Raw genomic sequence first — 26246 nt, forward strand, 5'->3', positions numbered from 1 at the left:
CTCGTCTTCATCTGCTTAATTTCCTGAATCCAAGCAGTCAAGATTGGATAACTCTCCATTTACAAGGTGTTCAAGGAAGTCTATGACTTTATACTCTAAAGGAAGATTGTGTGAAAAACAGGTTATATACATAAAATAAATCAATTGTGAAGTCATAGCTTAGCTATGAAATGCTTATAGGTATTTTGTTTCTTTGCATGAACTAACTGAGTTCTGGCTAATATCGCTTGACTCCTGATGTCCATTGGGATGGACATTCAACTTTGAAAAAATCCTATAACTTAATGAAATGAAATATTTTCAAAATAACTTGAAATATTAACACTTGAAATTGTTAAAATTATGCTGAGAGAAAATGTATTAGGCTAGCATGAACATAAATTTAAATTTTTAATGAAAAATAGGCACTTACTCCTCCCTCTCTCGAGCTTCAGAGCCATGCTTGTCTTGTCTGATGTCTGAAGCGGTCTCAGATCAAGTTAAAAGTAATTTCTCCATTGTGATTGGATAATCAGGAACCAATCAGTAATAAGCATTATTCAAACAATGAAATTAGAGATTTTTTTATTGATTTAGACACAGAAATATGTAATGTCCATTCCAATGAACGCTAGGACTGAAGGGGCTAGGCTACACAATCATGGGGAAGACTGCTGATCTGACAGTTGTCCAGAAGACAATCATTGACACCCTTCACAAGGAGGGTAAGCCACAAACATTCATTGCCAAAGAAGCTGGCTGTTCACAGAGTGCTGTATCCAAGCATGTTAACAGAAAGTTGAGTGGAAGGAAAAAGTGTGGAAGAAAAAGATGCACAACCAACCGAGAGAACCACAGCCTTATGAGGATTGTCAAGCAAAATCGATTCAAGAATTTGAGTGAACTTCACAAGGAATGGACTGAGGCTGGAGTCAAGGCATCAAGAGCCACCACACACAGACGTGTCAAGGAATTTGACTACAGTTGTCATTCTAATTTGTTGAGATAGTGAATTGGTGGGTTTTTGTTAAATGTGAGCCAAAATCATCACAATTAAAAGAAACAAAGACTTAAACTACTTCAGTCTGTGTGCATTGAATTTATTTAATACACAAGTTTCACAATTTGAGTTGAATTACTGAAATAAATGAACTTTTCCATGACATTCTAATTTATTGAGATGCACCTGTAACCCAAAAATGTCACCATTCATGTTTTTCCAAACCCGTATGATTTTCTTCCATAGACAAAATGTACAACATAGGCTTATTGACTGTAGTTTCCAGTTCAAATTAACAGGCAGTAAAACACTAACACACCTTTAGTCCTTTTCTCACAAATTACGATTATAGGCAGATTATCGATTAATATGTTAGTTCTGTTCCTTGGAATTGAGCAAATTTTGGATGAATAAAACAAAAGTAGGGCCATTAACTTAATCCATATTTGAGAGCCTGTCAAAAATAAGTTTTTTTAATTATATTTAAAAAGATTAATGAATGTTTTATGCCTTCATTTGATTACCACTGTTTTTGATAATAGATTTATATTAAATTATAAATCCTGAAAAAATCAAACAGACACTGAATTTATGAAAAAATAAAAAAGATTTCATAGGGCCCTATATGTTGTGATCTCAAATATCTTTTACCAAAGTGCATTATTTGTGAACTAAAACATTTGCATCACATAATCAGCTATTCTTTTCTAACATATTAACCTTTCTTGGTAGTTTATTTGGTACAGCATTGCAGTTACGATGTTGAGCACTCATAATAAAAGGGCTCACAGAAGCAAGCTAAAATGGCATGGATGCATCAGTAAATGCATTTGATCTCATGTTTGCTTATTATCACTTAGATGGTATGTTATTTTTAAGTTGATGCAATAGAGAATTAAACTTTTAGCGCCACTCATCATACACAATACGTACAACAACCAACATAATAAACCACTGGCAGACTCACATTCATCTTTTTCACATAAATCTGAACACTTTTAGTGCCAATCACTGGACATTTCGTCTGGAAAGTATCGCAAAACGTGCAGGAAGCAACATAATATCGTTTTGCAGAAAGGCTGCCACAGGCACATTTTTCCAGTGAGCCTTGATTGAAAATGTACGTCTGTTAATCGCACAAAGCTTGTGTAGTTTTAAAAGATGTACTTTTTTGTTCATTTTGAAGCTTGATGGCCAATGTATGCTTTTATTGTATGGAAAAGAGTAGCTCGGACATTCATCTCAACATCTCTTTCAGGCTGGGTCAGATGGGTTTGGAACAACATGAGGATGAGACCAGAGTCTTATATTTGTCAGTTTTACTTGATGTGTCATCAAACGCTGGTCACTTCTCGTAAAGGAAGAGATTAATTGAGCATGGCTTTAGATGCAGGGTAACCACAAACCCCTGATTTTTGTTATTTTCTGTCAGAGAACGAAAGACCATGTTGTGCGTTAAACTCTCAGTTGGTCACCCTGCAACTTGACTGCTAGTTTTGGGCATGTTGCTGCCAAGCTTAGCCACAACTACACCAAGCAATAACACCAGTAGCACTGCTTTCTTCCTGCTCTGTTTACTCCGCTTGCCACACTTTCCCTGTGTTTGATCCCTCAGTCAAGTGAGCACTTCTAGCAAGTGAAGTGCACTTGACGCACAACTTTAAAAGACAATGCTAACAGTAGTCATTGACTGGGCACAGTATGCTTTCCATGTGTTTCGTCAGTGGCTAGAATGTGTAGTGTTTTTCTAGCAGTTTTTATTATACATTCTTGACTACAGCAAACCTGAAGTTAATATGTGGCAAATGTGCTGCAGTGTTTGCTAGAAATTTGCTTTAACGCTATAAAAATGATTTATATAGACACCATTTTCAAATATGGTGTCAGTGCTGTTTATTTAGGGTGACCATATGATTTCTAAATTGCTCAAAATGTCCAGGGTTTTGGCTTTGTTTTCCTAATGTTTTTCAGACTTGCTGAAGGTAATGACTGAAAAGTGCAGTGGCCAGTAACATGCAGGCATTGTACACAATCGACCAATCGTGGCTTGCGAGAAGGCGGGAATTACAGAGAATGGCCAAAACAGTGCAAATACGTGTACATATAATGTATGAGGACTGTAGAGAAATAGTCTATAGGAAAACAAAGTCAAACTTGGACATTTTAGGCAATTTAGAATTTAAAAAAATAAATAAAGGATGTAAAAATGGATGTTTGGTCATCCTATGTTTATTATAATCTACAAAATGGCATGTTTTTTTGTGTTTTTTTGGTTTAAAAATACATTTTTTCATACATGTAATATTTTGTTGTTTTTAATTTCTAAATTTAAATTCATTTTAATATATTTTTGTAATATTGGGATAATAAAACTGTCCTGATATAATGAAGAAAAACCTCACTGATAGGAAGTTCTTAAAAACTCTTAAGTAGGTATAGTTCAGCATGTTTTTTAATAAAAAAACAGTGAAGTAGTTTTGTTAAAATATTCAATATATATATATATATATATATATATATATATATACTGTATATATATATATAAAACTTTTGCCCTCCAAAAAGTCATTTGGTGTTATGACATCAATAAACATGCAGGAATTTTTTTTTTTATAAATTATAAAATAGAAAGGACCCTGCAGATCCCTGCAAACCATCTCGCCCCATTAAAAAAAAATAATGAACGAATAATTAACTATATTTGTTTAAAAAATATTTTTAAAAAAACTTAAAATGTATACCTTTTTTTTTGGAAAATAATACACTTATTCTAGGTATAAAGACAATATTTTGGTACTTTTTTATTGGTGGTTATGCCACATATCATTTTTTCATTTCATTAAGTTAATTTAAGTTCAATAAAACTAAAAAAAATTTTCTTTGAATGTTTTTTTGTTTTTTTTTGGAAACCATATGAAATCAGCAAAATGGTGTCGGAAACTTTTCACTCAGAAACTGCTAATACATTTCACAATGAATTCATAGAAACAGCAAGTAACAGTAAATTTAATTTAGAAGTAGAAAGGCTGAAATAGCATCTTCCTGTAAAAAGTACTCCAGTAGTTTTTGTTTTATGTGACTTCGAAAAATAGTTTTTTACATTGTTGAACACTCTCATTTGTCAATGACCCACAAATGCTTGGGTTGAAAAAGCCCAAAGTATACTTCACTGTTTATGCTTACGCGAGGGACAGCATACAGTGCGCGTGACACGAATTTCGTCATCAGAACAGTACTGTACGTACTGTACGCGCACCACTCGACCCGCAGGTCATTAAAGCATTAAAGTTATTTTGCACTAATCTGTTGTTCCTCAAGGTGGCAACACCGTCCCGCTCCGTTGTTTCACAGTAGAAAACGAAACAAAAGAGACAGAACAACAATAATAGAATACAACAAAATAGCAGAGACTGCAACAACAACAGACGCTCACATTGACAAGTGCTTGTGAGCGAGAGGGTATGAGACAGCTCAGCTTTGGTTTAAAAGAGTTAAAAAATATTTGTTATCGGTCATAACTTGCAGGGAAAAATAGAGCAGACACTGAACATGGATAAAGCTTTCTAGTGCACTTGTTTCGACCGCCCGCATTCGTGCATAACATCAAATGGAGTATACTTTGAAAGGCTACGCGTTCGCCGCTAGCGTACGCGCACAAAAACGAAGTATACTTGGGGCTTGTCAGTCTTAAAGCGATAGTTCACCTTCTGTTGCTAGTCCACATTTACTTCCATAGTATAGTAAAAAAACACTTTTTAAGTCAATAGGGACTAGAAACTGAAAGTGAACTATCGCTTTAAGATGAAGAACAGTCAGTCAGGGAAAAGTCTTTCCTGACTCATTCCGTCTTGTTTTTCTCTATGCAGTGGTGCATGAGGTGCGCAGTGTGGACGGTGCAGTAACCAATGGCGTTCACCAGCTCAGCTCTTCAGAGGTGGAAGAGCTCCTCCACAAGGCTGATGAGGTGACCATGAGCGAGAGCGGCAAGACTACGCCGCGACTGGAGCGAGGGCAGGCCGAGAAGGTGGAGAAGGTAGAGCAAGATGTAGTCCCAGCCGCAGCCCCCATAAAGGAGATCACGGGTGTAGAAGCCCAACCTGCCGCGGCCCCTCAGACAGAAGTGGGCGGAGCCAGTGCGGAGAACCCAGTCACAATGGTTTTCATGGGCTACCAGAGCGTTGAAGACGAGGATGAAACAAAGAAGGTTTTGGGGCAGGAGAGCACGACTGTGAAGGCTGAGGTGGTGCTCATCGAGGACGGAGATGCCAAGACTGCCGCCGGTGATGCCAAGCAGGAACAGGCGCCCCCTAATGGCAGCCCAGCAGAGCCACCAAAGGCTGAAGAGGCGGCAGGCGAGTCGGGGCAGCCAGAAGGGGGCGCTGCGGAGGTCAAGAGCAAGGAGAAACAACCCTGCAAGTGCTGCACCATCATGTGAGCCCAAACACAGACTTTACCGATCAAATGCAACAACATACAGAGAGAACAACAGCAAGGCTGAGAGGAATAAACGTTCAGTATCTTTTGATAGAAGCTGTTGTTTCTTTAATTGATTTTTACCCATTTTATATTTCTATATTACTTTTTTCCCCCTTGATCTTCTCTAACCTCATAAAATTTTAGTTTTGTTCTTTTTTCTTTTTTTTGTGGCTGAAATTAATGGTGTCATATGCGCTCCTGTGAGAGAAGTATGAAGATTTGACCCTTTAACTGAAATGAACTGATCAAACCCCTTTAACCAGCATTTACTTTTCACATTTTTTAGTCTTACCTTTCCATATGGAAGATTCAAATATTTCCCATAATTGTATAATATATATGATTTTTTTTAAAAAGCCTGTTTATTTTGAGTTCCCTTTTTGCAGAGCATGTGTTGTGTGCACTACAAAGTATTTTCACTTTCACATCAAAAGAAAAGATTGAAGAAAAGGATTGATCTCAGCACTGTATTTATTACTGATGAAGCTGTGAGAAGTATTGCAATTATTATTATTTTATTATGTTTTTCGAATTAGGAATAAAACCTGTGGGATTGACAGAGCACACTTTGCATTTGCTTAGAAATGACGAGATTGTTTTAAACCATCATACAGGAGTTTTAAAGGAACGTTCTGGGTTCGATACAAGCTGAGCTCTTGATTAATACAGAAAATAGTTTGGACTCATCCCTCAGTTTGTAATGAAATTTATTTATTTTCTTACAAAAATGTAAAAAAAATTTTTTTGAACATATGAATTGTTCCTTACAAAAAATGTTTCTGGAGCTGTAAAGCTGTAAAGTTTGGGGTCTGTATTTTTTAAATGCTTTTGAAAGACATTTCTTATGCTTACCGAGGATGCATTTATTAGATCAAAAATACAGTAAAAACTGTAATATTGTGAAATATTATCATAGACGATCACGTAGTATCATTCATTTATTAAAGCTTAGATACACACCAAGGATTTTGCCTGTAACTACATCTGGTTTTAAAAACGTTACAAATTTCTCTACTGATGGCCATTTAAAAGTAGCTTTACATATATTTATTTGATCAAACAGTAAAAAGTGAAATATTATTATAATTAAAAATAACTCTTTTCCATTTGAATATATTTTGAAATGTAATTGATTCCTGAGTTTTCAGCATCATTACTCCAGTCTTCAGTGTCACATGATCCTCAGAAATCACTCTGATATGATGCTCAAGAAACTTTCCTTTTTATTATCAGTGTTAAAACTGCTGCTTGATATTTTTGTGGACGCCTTGCAATATTGTTTCAGGATTCTTTGATGAATAGAAAAATTAAAAGAACAGTGTTTATTTAAATTAGAAATCTTTTATAAAAGGCTTTACTGTCACTATTGATAAATTCAATGCATCCTTGCCGATTAAAAGTACTTAATTCTTAAAAAAAATATATATATATATATATATATATATTGCATAATCAATATGATTTTTATTTGCTTTTTACAAACTTGGGGATGAGTTATAATAATTTTACAGTAAATGAAAGCATGTCACAGCTTATCCTCTCTATTGAACCAACATTCCTGCAAATGCACATGTAACTTGTTTAAGGCTATTTGCTTTAAATGAAAAAAAAAATCATTGGTCAATGAGTGTTTTCTTCTATCAGAGCATCCCTTCTCTTTTTCCCTGGCTATTTCTCAAACACACAGTAATACAGCACCGTTTTCTTATTTTCCTTATATTTGTTCTCCCGTGAGTCCAGTAGATTGCGCTCTTTCATATTGAAATGTAGGACAGGTGAGCTCAGTAAGCTTTGGTGTTTTGCTGTTAGGCTGTTCACTGGTCGTTCTCAGTTAAACTGTTGCAGCAAAGAGCTTGCGCATGCATTTTGTTCCTTTGTGTTTCTAACTAAAATATACAGTATATAATCCCCACTTGAAATGCTCTATTTGTTGGAAATAGAGGTCAAGAGTAGAGAGTCAGTTGTTCTCTCGGTTACTTTCAAACTGCTGCATGATGTAAACTTGCATCGGATCATTTGTAGCCTTCTCATCTTTCATCTGCATTGCTTGTGTGCATTTGGCCTTGTTCTGACGTTCAGAGGAGTGTATGTATCAGGCTGGCTGTGTGTTTTTAATTGTATGCCAGTCCGCACTGCCATCAGCCCTCAGGAGGGGTCAGTGACAGCTCATTCCTAACAAGTGACATCAACAAATTGCTGCAGCCAATCCTATGCAAGAGCCCTCGCGCGTGAGCCCTCAAACTAGTGTCAGAATAAGCAAAGCTCTCTCACTTCCACAGCAATCATAACAGTTCCCGAGACCAGAATGGAAAGACAGGAAGGACAATATCCACCCTTCCTTAGCTGTTCCAAGGAAGTGTGGCGATGGCACAAGAAACCTTTAATAGGTCATTATGCCAAGTATTGAAGCTTTTTTCCTTTTTTTTTTGTTTAGATATTTTTTTTTTAAATGTTAGCATTTCTATTAAAAGTTGAAATTTTTTTTTTGGAATTGCCCTTAAAGTAGCTATGATGCCAAATGCTTCAGTAAAATCAAAAAGCATATTGTTTTTGTAGCCTGTGTGTTTGTGGAAGAGATGGGTGATGGACTGGTGCTTATTTAAACTTATTTTCATCTTTTCCATAACAGAAATAAATGTTAGCAACATTAAAGGTGCATTTTATAGTCTGGTTTCACAGTCAATGTCCAGTTTTATGTAAATTACACTGATACCATTGTGTTTCAGAGAGAAGTTTACACAATAATTAATTCCAATTCAAATTAATTAATTAAATAATTGATGGGAGCTTTCAGCTTTGAAACCTTTGAGAATCAGTAGTTGGGAGCGTGTGTATGAAACTGGCTTCATTACATCGAACATTTGCATCGAAACGTTATAAATGCTGATCTGGTGAACACATTAACCAATTATAATGTAGGTTCATTTTTAATGAATTTTAAGAATTTCTAATAAACATGCATATATAATGAAAAGTAGAATGGTTATTAATTGTTTCTAATTGGACTGAATAGCCAAGACCTGCCTAAAACAAGCATACAAAAGTCACTACATATTATATGGTATTTAGTGATATGTAAATTACATTCAGTACTTTATTAAAAACAATTGTAATGGGTTTGTAAAAGGTATCTTTCTGCAGATTTGGGCTGTGATTACATTGCATTTACACTACTTTGATCAGTAGGTGGCGTGAGCGTGCTGTGTTTTGAGATTTTTGCAATCGAATAATTTTGCGAATCAATTCATTTAGTGTTTCAAAAAGCTTATTTACTCTAATCACTATATACAGGTACTGATTCTCCCATTGTCTCCGCTGGAAAGGCACGATGCTTGTATAATTTTCGTTCTTTGCATCCCCAAACAACACTACGCTACTAGCGGCTGTGAAACTTAGTGAAACACTGCAGCTCATGCCATTTCAACATGACAAAATACATTTTGGTGGGGACGATCCACACCATACTTAACTGAAACACATTTACAATGTACAAAAACACAATTTATTTCTCCATGTGTTAAACTTTTTTAAATTAGCACCGAACTACTAAATGCACCTTTACGTTACATTGGAGGGTTTTTAATGAATGTTAAACCTGTACCTTATAAATTACTTTCTTTATCAATTTAATTTATTGGCAAATTAATTACAAATTTTTAGGAGAATGAAATTATGTGGCATGGGTAGCTGGTAGAGGTGTGCTAGAATAATGTGTGTGTGTTTTGCGTCTATGTGGTCGTATTCAGGATTTATTTCAGTTAGTATGTCATGTTTTATCTCTCATATTTTTGTTATATTTCTGCCCGAATTGCTGGGATGAACTCTATGGAAATCAATGTGCATTGTTCAGAAGCCCAAGAGTCAAATGAGGTCAACATGAATGCAAAAAAAACTTTCCGTTTATCATGTTTACACACGTTCACTTATCCATGTACACACTTTTTGGATGTAAAGCAGCATCAAATGAGGTTATAATTCAAGGTTCAAGAACCTGTTTGCTTTCCTCTCAATGCTCATCTGGGCAACTTCCTTTAAAGTCTTTGCATCACTGTGAGTTTCATGGTTTGCCACTCACCTTACTGTCCGTCAGTACTAACATTCCAGTTCCGACGTGTTCCTCACCCCTGAATGCCTTGTTGTCTGGCCACAGGCCTGGCGTATCTCTTTTGTATAGTTGCATGCTTTTATAGGTACATACATCACACATATCTACATATACATATCCATTTCCATGTTAGATAATGTCCCTGTGCTTGAACCCCTAACCCTTGATGACAAGCTGAGTTCAAAGTCATGATAGAACAGAGGACAATGTAGGGACATATAACCAGGTTCCTCTCTTGTTGGTTCTCCTGATAATGAGTGTGTGTGCTCTTACTGCCACTGTTGTCTGTGCGTTGTGAAGGTCTGCTTTCTTATCAAACTGACAGAGCTGTATGAGTTGGAAGAAGACATTAAAATGTGACGTGCGTTACAGAAATCACTGCCTCTGTCTTGTTTTCTTTATACCAGTAAATGTGCTGCTTATGATCTACAGTATGCACACATCTTTATGTAACAGTATATCCTGCTATCTTCAACACCACAACAAAAGATTCCTTTTTGTCACTGTAAGTTTGCAGTCTGTATTGAATGAGATGCAATAAAAATATCATGCTAGGTGAAAAAATGGCAAGAAACAGCTTTCTACTGAGTTGTCCTCGCAGGCTGCATGCAAAAACTAGTTTTATACTAAACCTGGCATTGTATACTGTAAATAGTCTGATAAACTGCTTGTGAGGTTTCTTATTTGAAAATCACCTTGGATAAAAGCATCTGCTAAAAGATAAATGTAAAAACAACATTCAGCACAACCAGTGCAGTCTGACTAACAAATGACTCTTATGAGCCAGATTTTTTAACTGAATTAGAAACGTACAGCACAACCAGTGTAGTCCGATTCACTAACAAATTACTTTGATGAGCCTGTTATTTTAAGTGAATCAGAAATGTACAGCGCAACCAATGTAGTACAATTCACCAACAAATGACTCGATCCTGTTTCTTTTACTGCATCAAAAATGCACCGTGTGATTCACGAACACTTTTGAGTTTGTTCTTTTTAGTGACTCGAAAACGTGCAGCACAAGAACTGTAGTTTGATTTCTGAACAAACTGATCTTATCAGTCTATTCTAAATCTCAGTTGCTAGTTTGAATCAATCTGACATATTATCAAAGTGGTTACCAAATCAACATTGGACACAAACTAGTAGAGTACAAAGTAGAGAAGTAAGGTGGAAAAGTAAGGAAAGAATCTTCTTGATAAAAAAAAAGGGGGTTGCGGACCTAGTAGTGAGACCTGAGGAACACCACTGCTGCCTTTCAGAACTAATCACAGAGCCACCGCGGTATTGTCACCGCCATTGTCAGTGATTAAATGACCAGGCTTCAGAGCAACTAAGAGGTGCATTATGGGATGGTAGAGGGGTATTCTCAGCTTTTGTCCTAAGGTTGCTGATTGTAGCAGCATTCCTGCCCTCAGCACAGTCATCAACACACAGACAGACACACACACACACACACACACATACACAAACACACACGCATGCATGCACTGAATCTTTGACCATGGGCCAGGTCACCCCACACACATTTTGGGCATTTTTGCTTAAGGTGATACCTCTTGTTTGGACCATATTGGAGCCATATTGGAGGTGGAGCTTTACCAGAGCAACTTTTTTTGGGTAGTGGATGAAGACTGACTGAATACTAGACTGACACCTGCAGCAGTACTACTGATGGGGTAGGCCGGCCCTGCTTTCACTGTATGTTTCAGTGCTATTAAACACAATGGTCTCGCTGGATCCATCGGCCTGCAAAAGATGAGTTAAAAGCAAACAAATTTTATCAGATATTACAAATATATATATATATATATATTTTTTTTTTACTTTGCTTTAGTTTTTTTTAAAGTATTTTTTATATTTTGTAATATCTGACCCATACTAGTGCATGGTGATTCTTGGTAGGTTTTGGTACATACAATTTTTTTTTCTCTTCTGTTCACTCTTCAGGACTCATCAGGATAGAGTTGAGTTAACAGCATGCTAGTGTTTTCCTGTCAAACTCTAGTACTGCAGCAAACACCATGTTCAGGTACACTCCTCCGTGGCGGGCGCTGTGTAACAGCCTGGATCATTCTTTTAAGGTAGGGCTGTATAAAACACATGTTTTTTGAAAAAATTGTTACAATTTTAGACTCTTAAAAATAAAGGTTCTTTATTGGCATTGATGGTTCCATGAAAAACCTTTAACATCCATGGAAACTTTCCATTCCACAAAAGGTTATTCGTAATGAAAAACGTTGTTTATATTACTTAAATGTTCTTCATACTAAAAAAAAAATGGTTCCTTGAAGAACTGATCACTGAAAGGTTATTTGGGGAACCAAAAATGGTTCTTCTGCTGCATCGCTACAAGAACCCCCATTTGGAACCTTTATTTTTAAGTGTAGGGCTTTAAAAAATTATTTTATTCTATTACAAATTGTCAAATTAGTCTCACTTAATCAGCTTTATAAAATAAGCTTTATAACATACAGTGGAACCAATACTTGAAATTCCATATAAATAAAATAATGTGTATAGTGCAATACTAGTGGTCTTACTTTGTTATGATGCTTATATTCAATAACTAATAAAATACTCACTATATTTAATGTACAAAGTCAAATATTTGTGCATTATATGTTTTTACCGAATACATTTTAGTGTGGTTGGGGCAAAGAAACATTTACCTGAACTTTGGCTTCTTCTTCTGTAGTTGTGCAAAACAATTAAGTAGATATTGTGTACACGTACCATCATTTTGTTATTAGCTTAAGATAAAATAATTGGCCAACTCCTGCAGTACTGCTGTAGTGCAAGAAATTGTATGTAGTTTTGTGTATTTTTGCGGCTATGAAGCCCCCTGTAGTTATGTGAGTGGAATTCACTGTTGTTATTGTATAGCTGGATAGCTGTACACACGATTTGTCGCTGCCGTAAAGCAATCCGCCAATTTTGTGAAATGTTGTACCTGCTCATCAAATTTACAAACACCCAGAACAGACTTTTGGAAAGATACAAGCCATTCGCCCTATTAGATGTCAGTGAACCGTCAGAATGATTTTGAAACTTAAAAAATATATTTAAAGGTAAAAAGTTTACATACAGTTGCTTTAAAACCCCTAGTTTAGATTTGTATTATTAAATCTACTAAGCATCTGTACAAAAAGTCCAATCATGGGCGCTTTTCTACCTGATCAGTTAAACAGTTACTAGTGATGATCTTAGAAAAAGAAATTTACTTGGACATAAACTCTGGAATGTAATATATGAGTGTCATGCTCTGTACTGTCACTTATCCCGAGGGAGTTTTCCTCATTGCACAGCTCAAATGACAGCTTCAGCTTTATTTCACTGTTTTTGGTGTCCTCACTAGAGTCCATTCAGATACATGCAAATATTGATAACAAGAATGTTTAGTCAGGCCCATTTAACATTATGTTAATTCTGCATACAGATAGTTGCGTAACAAGATTTTATATTAATATACCAGGTGTCCATTCTTCCTCAATACCCCATCCACAATCTATCAGTCTTCTGCACTCCTTCAGTCTGGGTGGTGGGTGTGTCTATGCATGCATATGTAATATTAGCTGAACTTTGTCAAGTCAGTGCAGTAAAGACAGAAGTGCCTTCTGATGCATGTGACACTACAGGCTCTCACACCGCTACTGATGTCTGAGGGTGAGTGTTGCTCACTTTTCTTTGGCTGAAAGGTTTTGTGAGAGTAAATAGTTCAGCTTGTTATGTTAGAATAAATAGTTCATATTATTTGCTCATTTGAAATGTGTGGGATCATTTGTATGTACTGTATGAGATGCCTAATTCAGAGGAGAATAAAGTGACATGTAACCTAATGATCAATTAAAACAGTAAAACTTTGTAACTTAATGTTCAGTTCATTCTAAAGGACAAAAAGATTGTTCTCAGTATTATATAATATTACAATTCTTAAATGCATTGCATGGCAGGAATGTTTCCTCTTTCAGCCATTTTATTGTCACTGCAGGCTAAAGGTTGATCAGGTTGAATACGGTTATGTATCTTACGATAATTTTTTATGAAGCACTTCGATCTGTCTGGAAGAAAGTGAAAGAGTGAGATTTTACAAACTTGTTTTTTTTTAGTACAGTCCACATTACACTGAGCATCTATCAAAACATAGCTGTTCTGTTATCAGCAGTTGTTTCAATATCATGAAAAATGCATTTGAATCTGGATATGAAGCTTTCATTCAGTGGGCATATATTTAAAAAGGTTTTATGGGGTAAACTAAAGACTCACTGTAGCACGGTTCCCTGAATCTTTGTTTTGGTCATCATACTTCTGTAAAGCTACAGTATATTTTCTACACTTTTGGGAGACCCCTCAAACAGTCTGAGCCAATCAGCAAAGGCAGAGCAGTGGTTTCCAGGAAACTGGCCTGCTGTCATTTTATCAGCGGTTCACAGTTCACGATGTCACACACGGACGCCAGTGACAGTGAGCAAAACTCCCTTACAACTACGTAAGCTTGTTCAAAGTGGTAGACACTCTTATCTATTGTTTTGATGCAGTACGCAGACCAGAGAATTTTTTCCCACAATGATAAATTATTCTTAAACAACGGATTAGTACATATTTCTTCAATAACATGAGGTGAGTGCCAGTTTTTATTTTTAAATCTATATAATCACCATCTGAAGACCTTTAAATACTTAAAAGTTTTGTCATCAGAAAAGTTATTCAGCAGAAATTAAATTTAAAAAAAAAATGTAAAATATAAGCATAAAATATATTATTCTCTCACTCTAATGTTTATTAAAAATGTAAAGCTTGAAAAATCACATAGTATTTAAAAATATATTTTTAATAACCCATCAAGTGCAATTGTGTGCAATGTAATATGTAAATTCTTACAACTGAGATAGACAGGTGTTTTAGTACTAAGCATAAGATGGGTTCATGTATACTATCGAAAAAAAGCCACAGAAACATGATTTTCAGCTGAATAGTGAAATAAAAAAATAAAAAAATTTACCACGATTTTACTATATTAAGAAAATGTTTTGATGTTCATTCTAAACAATTTATCAAGGGAATGCATTCTATTACAATTATGCCAGTTATAGATTTTTTAAATTAATAAAGTTTCATTAAAGTTGCAATCATAGTTTCCAGTATTAACATAAGGAAATTAAACAAAACTGAACAAAATGCCAAGTAAAATACGTTTACTCGGTTACAAGAAATATGGTAAAATTTTACAAAGGACAGTTTTAAAAGTCAGGAGTGAAAGTACTGTCTTTTTCTAGTGTTATATTTTTAACACTGTTTCGTTTTTGTTAATGTAATGTTAAATGTTTGATAAATGTTCTAAATGTACTTTTTACATGTTCTTCTCTCTTATTAGACACAACATGTTAAACCTTGTACCTTGTAAACCATGTATGTTACATATCGGGAAATACGTTTACTTACTTACTCTCTACACACAGTGTGTTAATCATCTGATAGTCTGCACTGTCCAGAAGTAAATCTGTTGTCTTTCTTTTTTTTTGTTATTACCCAGAGACAGGCATCAACTGTGACAGTCAACCCATATGATACATGCACTCACTCCTCAGTAGACTAGCAGGCTGTGATCCATTCCCATTCTTCTCTGAGACCTCTAATTCCCAGGGCTGCCCAGAACCATCCACCACCCAGAGTTCCCATGATCAGCAACCCAAAGCGCTGGGTGATGAAGCCCTTCTCCCCTAAGCTAGAGCAGTCGGATTTGCGCTCCATATTGAGCCCTACAGGCCAACCACAGTCACTAGAGAACACGTGGAGTAGCAGTCAGGATGGTAACTCTTTCAGGTTCAGCTTTGAAAGCATAACTGTAACAGACATGCAGCCCACTGTGATAGTGTCCTCTGGATATGGCAATAGTCCTCCAGATGTGGTGGTCCAGGCTAGGCAAGTGGCTGTGTCTGAGGATGGAAGTGACAGTGAAGACTTTAGGCCCAGTACTCCAAGCAACCCCAGCAGCCCTGGAACCGCCAGCAGTACAGGCTCACATGTTGGATTCTATTCCTTTGTAGAGGACCCAGCAAGTCCAGAAGCAGAGATGAATGAGGTCTACATGGTTTCTTCACAAAGGCAGGCCAAACTGAATACCCTGAAGGAGAAGAGCACCTTTAAGCTACAGACGTACACAGAGGAAAAAATACCTGGAAGGCTTTTCGAAGAAACTAATGGAGATGACCATTACCAAATCGAGGATGCCTCCACAATGAACGAAGATGGGGAAAATCCAGACCGAATTGAGATCATCCGGAATCAGGCACCCAAGAAAAGCCCTGCCCTTAAAGAGCAGTGGAGTGTCTTAGAAAATCTGAACCTCAGTAACACGCCACAAAGACTCCTGCATGGGTTTAGTCTAAGCTACAAACCAGTGAGCGAGAAGACTGAAGAAGCCAGGGTGGAGCCTGGCACCATAGACAATGAGCAAATTGACTTCAATGCAGCACGAAAGCAGTTTCTAATGATGGAAGAATCAAAACAGAACCCCTTCCTACAGAGTCCCGAGCGGCTCCCTTATTCCCCCAAACTGCGGGGAAGAACTCTATCCTCAACGGCCAGCATCTTCACTCTAAGACAAGTAAGCAAAGAGAACAGCCCAGAGGAGAATGAGATCCCACAAGCAACACAACAAGAAAAAGAAGTAAAGACTGAAACTGTGACTGAGGATTCAAAAAATGGAGGTGCCTTAGATGATGTTGACTCTGGTCTTGGTGACCGAAGTGGAGGATACGCCAGCGATGGTAACATTTCGAACGATCCTTCCATTTCAGAAATGGAAAGCAGCTTGACGATGTCAAGTGCAGAGGAGACTCCCATTCAAAGGGAAATCAGAATTTCCCAACAACGGGAAGAGAGTCTACGTCGATCAAGGGGTATCTTGCACAAAGACAATTCAGAGATGGTGGAGATCAGGATAAAGCCAATTCTGTCCCTGTCATCGCCACAGGTGAAAGCTGCAAAACCCAAAGAACCCAACAGAGTAAGTTTCCTTATTCAGAGAGAGCGTGAGCTTGAGAAACAGCGACAGATCACAAACAGTGTTTCAAGCCATGATACCCAAGAGAACCAAGTACAGGACAATAAGAAGTCATTTGAGTCACAACCAGATGAAATTCCAGTAACATCTTTGGGGGCAAGTCTAAGAGAAAGTCCCACAACTGATTTAGAGCAAAGCACAGTCTCTGCAGATGACATGTTGATTAGAGAGAAAGCTGCACTAGTAGAGGAAGGTGACCTTTTTGACTCAAAGGAAGTTCTTTCGCCTTGCTGTCCTCATCGACATCCTGATGAATCTATCCTTCAGAGAAACTCTGACAGCAGCACTTTTGGAAAACAAGTCCAAGTAAGTGCATGTCTTGAGGACCATTTTAAAGTAAGCATTAATAAAGAAAATGGTGTAGAGTGCCAAACCAATACCCTCAGAACAAAGAAAGAGTCATCCTGGATTGTGGAAAATGACAACAGCATGTCAGGAAGGAACAGATTTTACCCTCAAAATTATCCGTCCCCACTGGAACCTGCTAAAATTAGTCGGTACACTCCTACCTGGAAATCTCACCTCGAGTACACCGACTGGAGCCCCAAAATGCAGAATGCCCCAAACAGCATCCGTCAGGAAATCGAAGAAGACCTCAGACGAGAGCAAGAGCTCCAAGAGCTGAGAGAGTCCAGTAGTCAGTCTTTCTCAGTACCCAACCCAGCATCCGTGAATCCAGTGCCAAGTTCCTCTGAACCCAGGTCTCCTCTAACCAGCGAGGAAACTGTATTTTCACCACAAACTCCACATGGGAACATGGCAGAAGTGGATTCGGTATTTTCAGAAAAGAAAACTAATTACAGTAATCCTTATTCTGGGAGTCTGGACACTTCTCGATCATCCATGACAGGTATAACTCTTCAGTCTCACTGCACTCAAACATGCTTAACATAACAAATGGGTAAGGAGGGATACTGCCTGTTGCTGGGAAACTGTCTTATTATTCTGTACAATGTTTGTGGCATGTGCATTCCATAACTTTCTGCTTTATACAGTAGCTTACTGATTAAAGCGTTTAATGTTTATGGATGTCAGCAGCACCAAGGAATGAGCAGGAATTGCCAACGTAGTTTCTGAACTTTGGACATACCATGACATTCTGCTCCACTGAAGAATGATTAATCATTTACTTTATGGATGTAAATGTGCATTTTGAAGTTAAAGATTGCTTTTCACACAATCAAATGCCTACATGCTTAGTCTTGTTTTCCAATATAATTTGTGCTGGTGGATTCACGACAGGCCAAGATCACAGATCACTAATCAGTTCAGAATCTGTATCCATAATGGAATTAAGACTACATTTCAACAGACATATAGTATGTTAAGATGTATTTGTTTCAGAAAATCATGATTTTTAAACATGGTAATTCATTGAAAACGTATGGGGAAACGAATGACTCGTGTAAGTAGGTGAATGAATAGTAAACATAATCTCTTGTTTTTCTTTGTTTATCTCTCCAGATAAAAGTTCACAGTTGTCCTCACCACGACCCACTTTCAGACTTCCCTCTGTGTCAATTATGACACCCCAGCCATGGGGCAGCCCGAAACCCATGTCCCCAACTGTTTCCAGGACAACCCCCATCAAGCCCTTGAGCGCACTTGCTGACCTGTCATCGCTTTCTTCCCAGAAAGGTCTGACTGAGACACTGCTAAAGGACTTTGAGGACAGACGGGTCAAACTGAAGCTGGAAGAAAGTGCAGTGAGTGAAGTTTCTTTCAGGAAGTCACAAACCTCTCGAGTAAACAGCCCTTAAAAAAGATAGTTCACCCAAAAATGAAAACTGTGTAATCGCCTTCATCTTCATGTCATTCCAAATCGCAAATCCGTGGAAGAAAGAAAGTCATACACGTTTGAAATGACATGCATAAGTAAAGAATAGAATTTTTAGGTTGACTAATGTCACAATGCAAAGTAAGAGCTGTATAGACATTTTTTTCACTTTATAACTTTTTCTTTCCTCAGTATGCTGGGATCCAACCTATTGATGCCATAAACAATGAGGTGAGCTGATGTTTTCGATGTCTAGTGCCCTCTGCTGGATTTTGGAACAGACCCAGTTTGATCATGTTGTGTAACTCTGGTTTATCTGTAGGTTGTAGTGGCCACCCGTGTAATAAGGCATAAAAACCAAAGAGCCCTGCAGTGGGAGGCAGGCATGTACACCAACCAGGAGAGCTAATGAATCAGCACCGACATAACAGGACACACCAGAAATCATCTTCAGATGAGAAGGACTGGTTTTAATTCCACATTACACTTACCAAGCACTCTTCTAGTGTCACCTCACCATATAAAATCAATGAACATGAAACATGGACATTGCTTCCATCTCACTCAGTTTAGCTGGCTGGTCTGAATCGACTGGTGTGGTGGAAATAGGTGTAGGTGTGGAGAACATCTTACCTGCTTGCATGGGGTGATTTGTAAGCTCTAGCAAACTGGATCATGAAAACTTTCTTAATCTATTTCTCCGCCCAGTACTAACATTTAACTACCATCCTTAATACTTATAAAATATACACATTTATACAGATCTGTCATCTGAAAATACAACATCAGACTGTGTTCCAAATTATTAATGTCACTAACCTTCAGATCCTCAGCACTTAAATGGATAGACCAGCTTGCTTTTTATACAAGGAATAAAACCAAAAAAGCAAAGTAGAATCACAGAGCCGGGTTCCTACATAGAGAGGAGGGACCATGAGATCTGGACCTGGACATGAACTCATTAATACACAAGCCTGTTGATCTAACAAAGTGGTCTTTATTTTTAAATAATGTTGAATCTTGCTTTCCACTGAAAAAATATAAAATATCAATAGAAGATTATTTTTGTATTGAATATTGAAGATAAAGTTGCACTGGAGATTTTTGCTGTATTGTAAATGCAATATGATAATTGTTTTTATGTACAATTACAGATTAGACGTTGTAATTTAGTTTCGTTTCAATAATAGTCTGGTATGTCAAAATTAACTTAATATCAAAAGATAACATTGATGTATTCTGTGTTGTTAACACATAATAATACTAATAATATATGCAATATATATATATATAATAAAAGGCTTGATTTTTAGTAGACATGTTTAATGTACGTATATAATAAAATTTTTCAATAGAAGATTTTAAGGTTTAGCCCTGAACAGTGATTCCTTGCCACTGGTACTGCAGAAAGAAATTCAAACATAATGTAAAAGGGTAAAAAAAAGAGTACTAGTCCAATACCTTTAACGTAAACCTTCATAAGCAGCAAAAACGACGTGCAATATCAATCTTGTCGTGTTTTCTAACTTCTTGCATGTTAAAGTTCCAGCAATATTCTAATCTCACTAAATAAGAGAACTTGCTGAACAATCTTCCTTCACGTGGGTTCCCTTTAATGAAAACCCATGTGCAATATTTCAGATACACTTTTAGCTTTTCTTTTTTCTTTTCTTTTTCTTTTTCTTTTTTGAATGTATGGCCACGGCACAGCAGCGCCCTCTAGAGGATAAACTCCATTAATAAATGATTTTCTAAATGCATGCAATGCCGTTTGCTTAATTGTTTGTTCATTTCATGCCAGTGTCATTGAAAATGTCTACATAACAACAGTGCAGATTAAATAAAGCCACGGATGCTTGACAAGACTCAAAATCCTCCTCTGAACCCATTTCTATTAGTACCACACTTTGTTTTATGCTCTCAGAGGTGAAATTAAGGGAATTTCATGGTAGATGCTTTTACAAGCAGGAACAAGTTACCTTTTAAAATCACTTTCACTTCAATCACACAGCTTCCATTCGGCATTAAACTGCAAATCAGTGCCAAGCGGGGCTTTCCACTCTTTCACTTCAATTAAAATCCATTTCCAGTGGATAAAACCTTTTGAGTAAGTGGAGTGCATTTTTTCCTGTATTTATAAACGAATATTCATATTAGCCTGCAGTAGCATTTAAATGCATTACTGTATGCATGTGTTATTGGTTGTATAATAAGTGGGACAACATTTTATTCTCTATTATAATTTGGATCTGACATTGATCAATCTTTGGACCATGTGATTTGTTTATTTGCATGCAACATCACTTTCAATATGTAGGAGTGACTGGGGCTAGTTGTCACACATTTTACTCTAGTGAATATTTTGCAGGGTGGGTTTATTGTTGTACGTTTCTGTATAGACATATACCTTAAACTCTTGGCTACAAAAAGCAATTGGACATTTTCATCGCCCAAGCAAAAAAGTAGTTTATTCAATACACACTGACCCCCTACAGTGGGGCAAGTTGTCACAGTATGGGAACCTGTTATTTTTTATGTTTTTCGAAAGAAGTCTCATACTCACCAAGGCTATATTTATTTGACCAAATTAACACACAGTAATATTGTGAACTATTATTACAATTTAACATTACTGTTTTTTATATTAATATATTTTACATGTAATTTATTTCTGTGATGCAAAGCTATATTTTCAGCATCATTACTCCAGTCTTCAGTATCGCATGATCCTGCAGAAATCATTCTAATATGCTGATTTGCTGCTCAAGAGACATTTCTTATTATTATCTGTTATTAAAACGTTTCAGAGTAGGTATGATTTTTTTTAAATCAACAAGTACACATTCAAGTGATCAAAAGTGATGGAAAAGATTTCTATTTCAAATAAAGGCTGTTATTTTGAGATTTTTATTCATCAAAGAATCCTGAAAAAAAATGTATCATGGATTTCATGAAAATATTAAGCAGCAAAAACTGTTTTCATCGTTGATAATAATAATAACCATTATACATAATTGGAAATAACCTGGAGTAATAACAGAATAAACAGGAATAAACAACTAGAAAAACAGGTATTTTGAATTGAAATAATATTTTACAATATTGTTGTTTTTACCGTATATTTGATCAAAGAAATGCAGCCTTGGTGAGCATAAGAGACTTCTTTCAAAACATTTAAAAAATCTTAATTATTCCAAATACACACACATTCAGTATCAATACTGCTTTTTTTGTATTAAAGGTTAAAAATTACAGCCTCAAGCTCCCAGTCTGCCAATCAAATGAGGGCCATTCTGACTTTAGTGGAGCCGGTGGTTGTCATCAATAAACTGGGAACATCCTTCTTTGACATGGCCCTCACACAGACCGTGTACAACCAGTCACTGAAGGCAACAGCAGGAGACAGCGATCAGGCACAGGCGTTATCCTCACGCTTTCTTCTTATTCAGAGTGTGTTGTCCTCTGTGGCGGCCATGTTGTCCATTATACCATTGAGCCGCATGGCAGACCGTCATGGACCTAAAGTCTTCCTGGTGGCCTCTCAAATGGGTTCGGTTTTGGGCATGTTTACGCTTGTCATCTTTATGTACTGTGAAGTTCCTCTGGAGTTTCTGTACTTGGGTTCTTTGCTGCATGGTTTGAGCGGAGGCGGGCCGATGTTCTGGGCCGGGGTGGCGGCTTTGGCATCTCTGAGCTCGGAGCAGGGCAAACGCACTCTTAAACTCAACATCGTGGACTTCTGTTTTGGGGTCGCAGGAGTCGTGGGAGGCCTCCTGTCTGGATATCTGTACCAGATGGGACCATCAATTCTCCTCCTGACAGCAATTCTAGTCAGCGTTGTGGCATTACTGTACTCTGTGTTTGCCCTCACTGACTCGAGACATTCCCTATCCGAGAGTGAGCCATTGCTGGCTGAATACGAAAATGGGAAAACGATGGATCGAGTCTCTGTAGGCATGCTGATGTCAGCCATGGTGTTGTTCATACTAGGCATGGTGGGGGCAGAAAATGTGCTCCAGCTGTATTTGCTGAAGCCCCCCCTGAGCTGGGACTCAATTTGGGCCGGATATGGCAGAGCCGCCACCAGCGCCATGTACCTGAGTAGTTTCATAGGGGTCCTGGGTCTGTTCAAAGTGTTGGGAGACACAGCCCTCACTCTACTGGGTATTGTGTCCAACTGTACTGGGATGGCAATCATGGCATTCACTGTAGAAAGCTGGGTCTACTTCCTGGGTGAGTTTGTTTTAAGGTAATTAAAAGTGATTTATCGTGTAATGATGCACATAAAGTCCCCACCCGACAGATATCACTGAAATAGGTCTCCAGTAATAGCCATAGAGCAGTGGTTGTCAACCAGTGACTATTATTATCAGGGTTGCCAGGTCTGCATAACAAAACCAGCCAAATTGGTACTCAAAAATATCCCAATCACATTCTATCAAAATAGCTCCAAAATCGCATTCCAGAGGCTCAAAACCTCCTTGCACGGATTTTGTTTCAAGCCACGGACAAAAAAAAAAGAACCCGCTGCAACAGTATTAAAGTATCCCAATTCAGTGGGAAAACTGCGGACTTGGCAACACTGATTATTATTGCACTTTCACAAGAGCACAAATCAACTCGCATGATTTGTTCACAGATTTAGTTGCTGCAAACAGCGTAAACGACCGTGTGAAAGAAAATAGACAAGCTGTATTACACTTTTATTTGAGCAAAATATCTCAGAGATCGCTGAACTCCAACTTGAATGTTTGCCGGGTGTTTTCGCCTCATCAATGTAAAAACAGTGTGTGCGCAGGGTTGCCAGGCTTTAAAAAACCTTTTCACTATTAAATTGATTCCATAGTTGAGTTTCCATAATTGATTTAGCTTTTTACTGTGAGGCTGCTTTGACACAATCTGTATTGTATAAAGCAGTAATAGAAGTAAAGATGACTTGACTTGAAAGGGAGCCAGGGCTCATTAGTGGGCCTCAAGATAACATACAAAATATTTAAAACAAGAATGATATAAGAATGATATTTCTTATTTTATTTCACCCCCTCAACAAATGTTTTTATTTGCTTTGAAAAAAAAGAAAAGAAACTGTGTTCCCTCTATTTAAAAACATTCTGGATATGAGGTAACCAAATTAAAAATGTGATTTCTAGACCTGGAAATGTCGTGTAAATTAATAAAATCTCCATGTGCATTTTTATACTGAACATTTTAGTTATGACATGCTCTCAGGCCATACAATGTGTAGATGAGTAGTTTATTCCTTCATGGGAACAGATTTGGAGAAATTTTGCATTATATCACTTCCTCTGCAGTGAATGGGTGCCATCAGAATGAGAGTCCAAACAGTTGATAAAAACATCACAATAATCCACAAGTATCCACGACTCCGGTCCATCAATTAACATCTTGTGAAGCTAGAAGTTGCGTGTTTGCAATCAACAAATTCATAATTAAGGCAACTTTAAACAGTTACTTCTGGGTAAAATAGAGTTCGCTATCCATAATATTGCTTTCTCCAGTGAAAGGTTGAGATGTGTTGTTTTAAACAGCTAGAGGGATCATGATGTTTGCCTGCGTTCCCATGCCAACACTGCGAGCCATGTTGTCCAAGAATCTGCATCCTCAGCAATATGGTAAAGTTACAACTCCATAGAAACAAAAACTTCAAATGTGCTTCATCTAAGTATAAGCTTTAGCTGAGGTCATACTGCACATGAAAGTCCTCTGCTGTGTTTCTTGGCAGGGCGAGTCTTTGGGCTGCTCCAGCTGGTTCTAGCTGTGACTGATCTCTTGTCCAATGTCTTTTTCACCTCCATTTACCCACTAACTCTCGGCTGGTTCAGTGGCTTCTGCTTCCTCCTCTCCTGTGCTATTAGTTACATCAGTGCTGTCCCGATCATGTATGTAAATCTGTCGTTAAAAGACAACAGCAAAAGTTCTTTTGGTGGTTTCTTCTCAGATCATGCAGAGTAACTTCTCAAGTGGGCTCGTTTTTGTAGCTGCATGTGCAAAGAGTTCTGAATTTCACTTTTTAAAGCTTTTCTTCAGTTTGGTTCAGAGTAGAGATTTCGTTTTCTTTTCTGAGGATTCATCAGTTTTTATAAATATCTTCCACAGATCCAGACAGCAACAGATCAGAACAACATAACAGAATATTTCGAAAAACACATGCGTGTTGTGTTTTACCATCAGGATGTTTTATGTGTAATGTCCAACAGCTGCCACATGGTGTCATCTAATCGTCAGTGCACGACCTACTATGGCAAGCGTATTAGTGTAAAAACAAAATTGGTTTAAATCATATTTTAGATAATTACAATTGTATTTCAGTGTGTCGCAAACATAATTTGACTAGTCAGAACGATAATTTAATACATATGCAATTCTAATTTAAGAATGGGGGGGTTGGGTGGGCGCTTACAATGACTTACAAAGATATATAACAGCTACAAGTGTATGCACTACTTGCTTTATGCAAGCACTATATAGGATAAATCACTATACAGGATTTACCCTATTATACTTTATCGACACGAATTGAGAGATACAAAAAACAAAGCATCCGGCTGTCTTTGAGTTCACATGAACAACGGTTAAAGTTACTCGTCGTCAGGCTACAGAAGAATACCATAATTCCTCCGTTCAATTAGGCCTAAGACATCGCAGACCAACCCAGCCACAACACATAATTGCGAATAACATGCTTTACCTTAACACAGAATCGACCACAGAGTCCAACGTTTATATTTTTTCTACGAATCTTTGAGTTAACATGTACTAAACATGAGTGGAATTTGCACCGCAGCGCCCCCACACCTTGATGCTCATGAAAAGAATAGCATGTATAGTTATCTTTATTGAAGTGAATTAGGTTTAAATCGCCGGCTGGTCGCGGTAAACTAAAATTTTTAAACCCGTCTAACAAAATACTAAATTAATTCAGCTGGACACACTTTCCTTATTTTCTCCACAACAAATGGCCAGGCAAGCGCAGACACTGACAAGATACGCGATACAGAACGAGACCAAACGCAATATCAGCACATCTCCACACAGTTAACAAAACAAGCGTTTTTGGGTACAAATACAATTATGGATGCCACAATTACTTGATCGTTCAAAGTCCACTTATGTTATTCTGCACACTTAAGATACGTTTTTTTCTTTCTACATGTTATCTTTTTCCATTGTTTTAGTATAACATTATAATACCATTCATATTTTAACTTTTTTTATAATTTAAAGAAGAAACCAATCTGATGTATATTTGACATTTGAGGCTTAGTACTACAGAAAAGCACTAAAGGTTTTTCAGTTAGAGTGTTTTCAGCTTGTTTATTTTCATATAAAAATATGGCACGCAGTTGCATCAAACAATGGTATAAACATCATTCAATGTAAATTGTGATAATCGTAATTAATAATCGCAATTACAATTTCAAGGGAATAATCAACAATTATGATTTTTGTCATAATCGTGCAGCCCTACTTGGAACCTCAACCTAGGTGGTACTGAAAAAAATACCAGGTACCAGGTACTTTACCCAGTGGAAAAACCCCCAAAAGTGAACCGTACTATGCCGTACCATGCAGTGGAAAAGCGCCATTTGTGACTTCCACACCTCGTGCTATTGCTCCTTCCAGACAAGATTCATCCTGGCAATAAGGGGGTGAATCATTTCAAAGTGAATCAGATATTTGTTAGAACAAGCACTATGGCATCGTGCCATGCCACATTGTGCTTCCTTAACTTTTTATTAACTCAAAGTTGTCGTTTAATTTCCAAAACAAATTCTGGTTCATAATATTTGGCTGTTGTGAAACACATAGGCCCTAGTTAAGA

General features: G+C 37.2%; 3 protein-coding genes across 6 annotated transcripts in view; all 3 read left to right on the forward strand.

The window, feature by feature from the left end:
- LOC107593145 (paralemmin-1-like) overlaps window positions 1-5578 on the forward strand; it is a 23594-nt gene extending 18016 nt beyond the window's left edge. Inside the window, exon 7 of the mRNA XM_016282752.1 lies at window positions 4846-5578. Coding sequence (XP_016138238.1) covers window positions 4846-5414 — 569 coding nt within the window. The 3' untranslated portion in view covers window positions 5415-5578. The remainder of the gene's footprint in view (window positions 1-4845) is intronic.
- Window positions 5579-11172: 5594 nt separating this feature from the next.
- On the forward strand, window positions 11173-19497 carry LOC107593131 (mitotic interactor and substrate of PLK1-like). Of its 4 annotated transcripts, none has more exons than XM_016282731.1 (6): window positions 11173-11239; window positions 11511-11644; window positions 15094-17476; window positions 18091-18332; window positions 18596-18634; window positions 18726-19497. In XM_016282731.1, the coding sequence occupies exons 3-6, from the start codon at window positions 15238-15240 to the stop codon at window positions 18810-18812; spliced, it is 2607 nt and encodes an 868-aa protein (XP_016138217.1). In that variant the 5' UTR covers window positions 11173-11239; window positions 11511-11644; window positions 15094-15237; the 3' UTR covers window positions 18813-19497. The 4 variants fall into 4 exon arrangements, with proteins under 4 accessions (XP_016138217.1, XP_016138218.1, XP_016138215.1 ...); XM_016282732.1 differs by having other exon boundaries at window positions 11176-11239; window positions 15608-17476; XM_016282729.1 differs by lacking the exons at window positions 11173-11239; window positions 11511-11644 and adding an exon at window positions 13160-13226.
- A 2187-nt stretch (window positions 19498-21684) lies between these two features.
- LOC107593146 (thymic stromal cotransporter homolog) lies at window positions 21685-24376 on the forward strand. The gene is made up of 3 exons (XM_016282754.1): window positions 21685-22636; window positions 23953-24036; window positions 24147-24376. Exons 1-3 carry the CDS (start codon window positions 21685-21687, stop codon window positions 24374-24376), a joined length of 1266 nt encoding a protein of 421 aa, XP_016138240.1.
- The last annotated feature ends 1870 nt before the right edge of the window (window positions 24377-26246 follow it).

This window comes from Sinocyclocheilus grahami, unplaced genomic scaffold (genome assembly GCF_001515645.1).
Source record: "Sinocyclocheilus grahami isolate Dianchi unplaced genomic scaffold, SAMN03320097.WGS_v1.1 scaffold165.1, whole genome shotgun sequence".
In the NCBI taxonomy this organism is placed as follows: domain Eukaryota; kingdom Metazoa; phylum Chordata; class Actinopteri; order Cypriniformes; family Cyprinidae; genus Sinocyclocheilus; species Sinocyclocheilus grahami.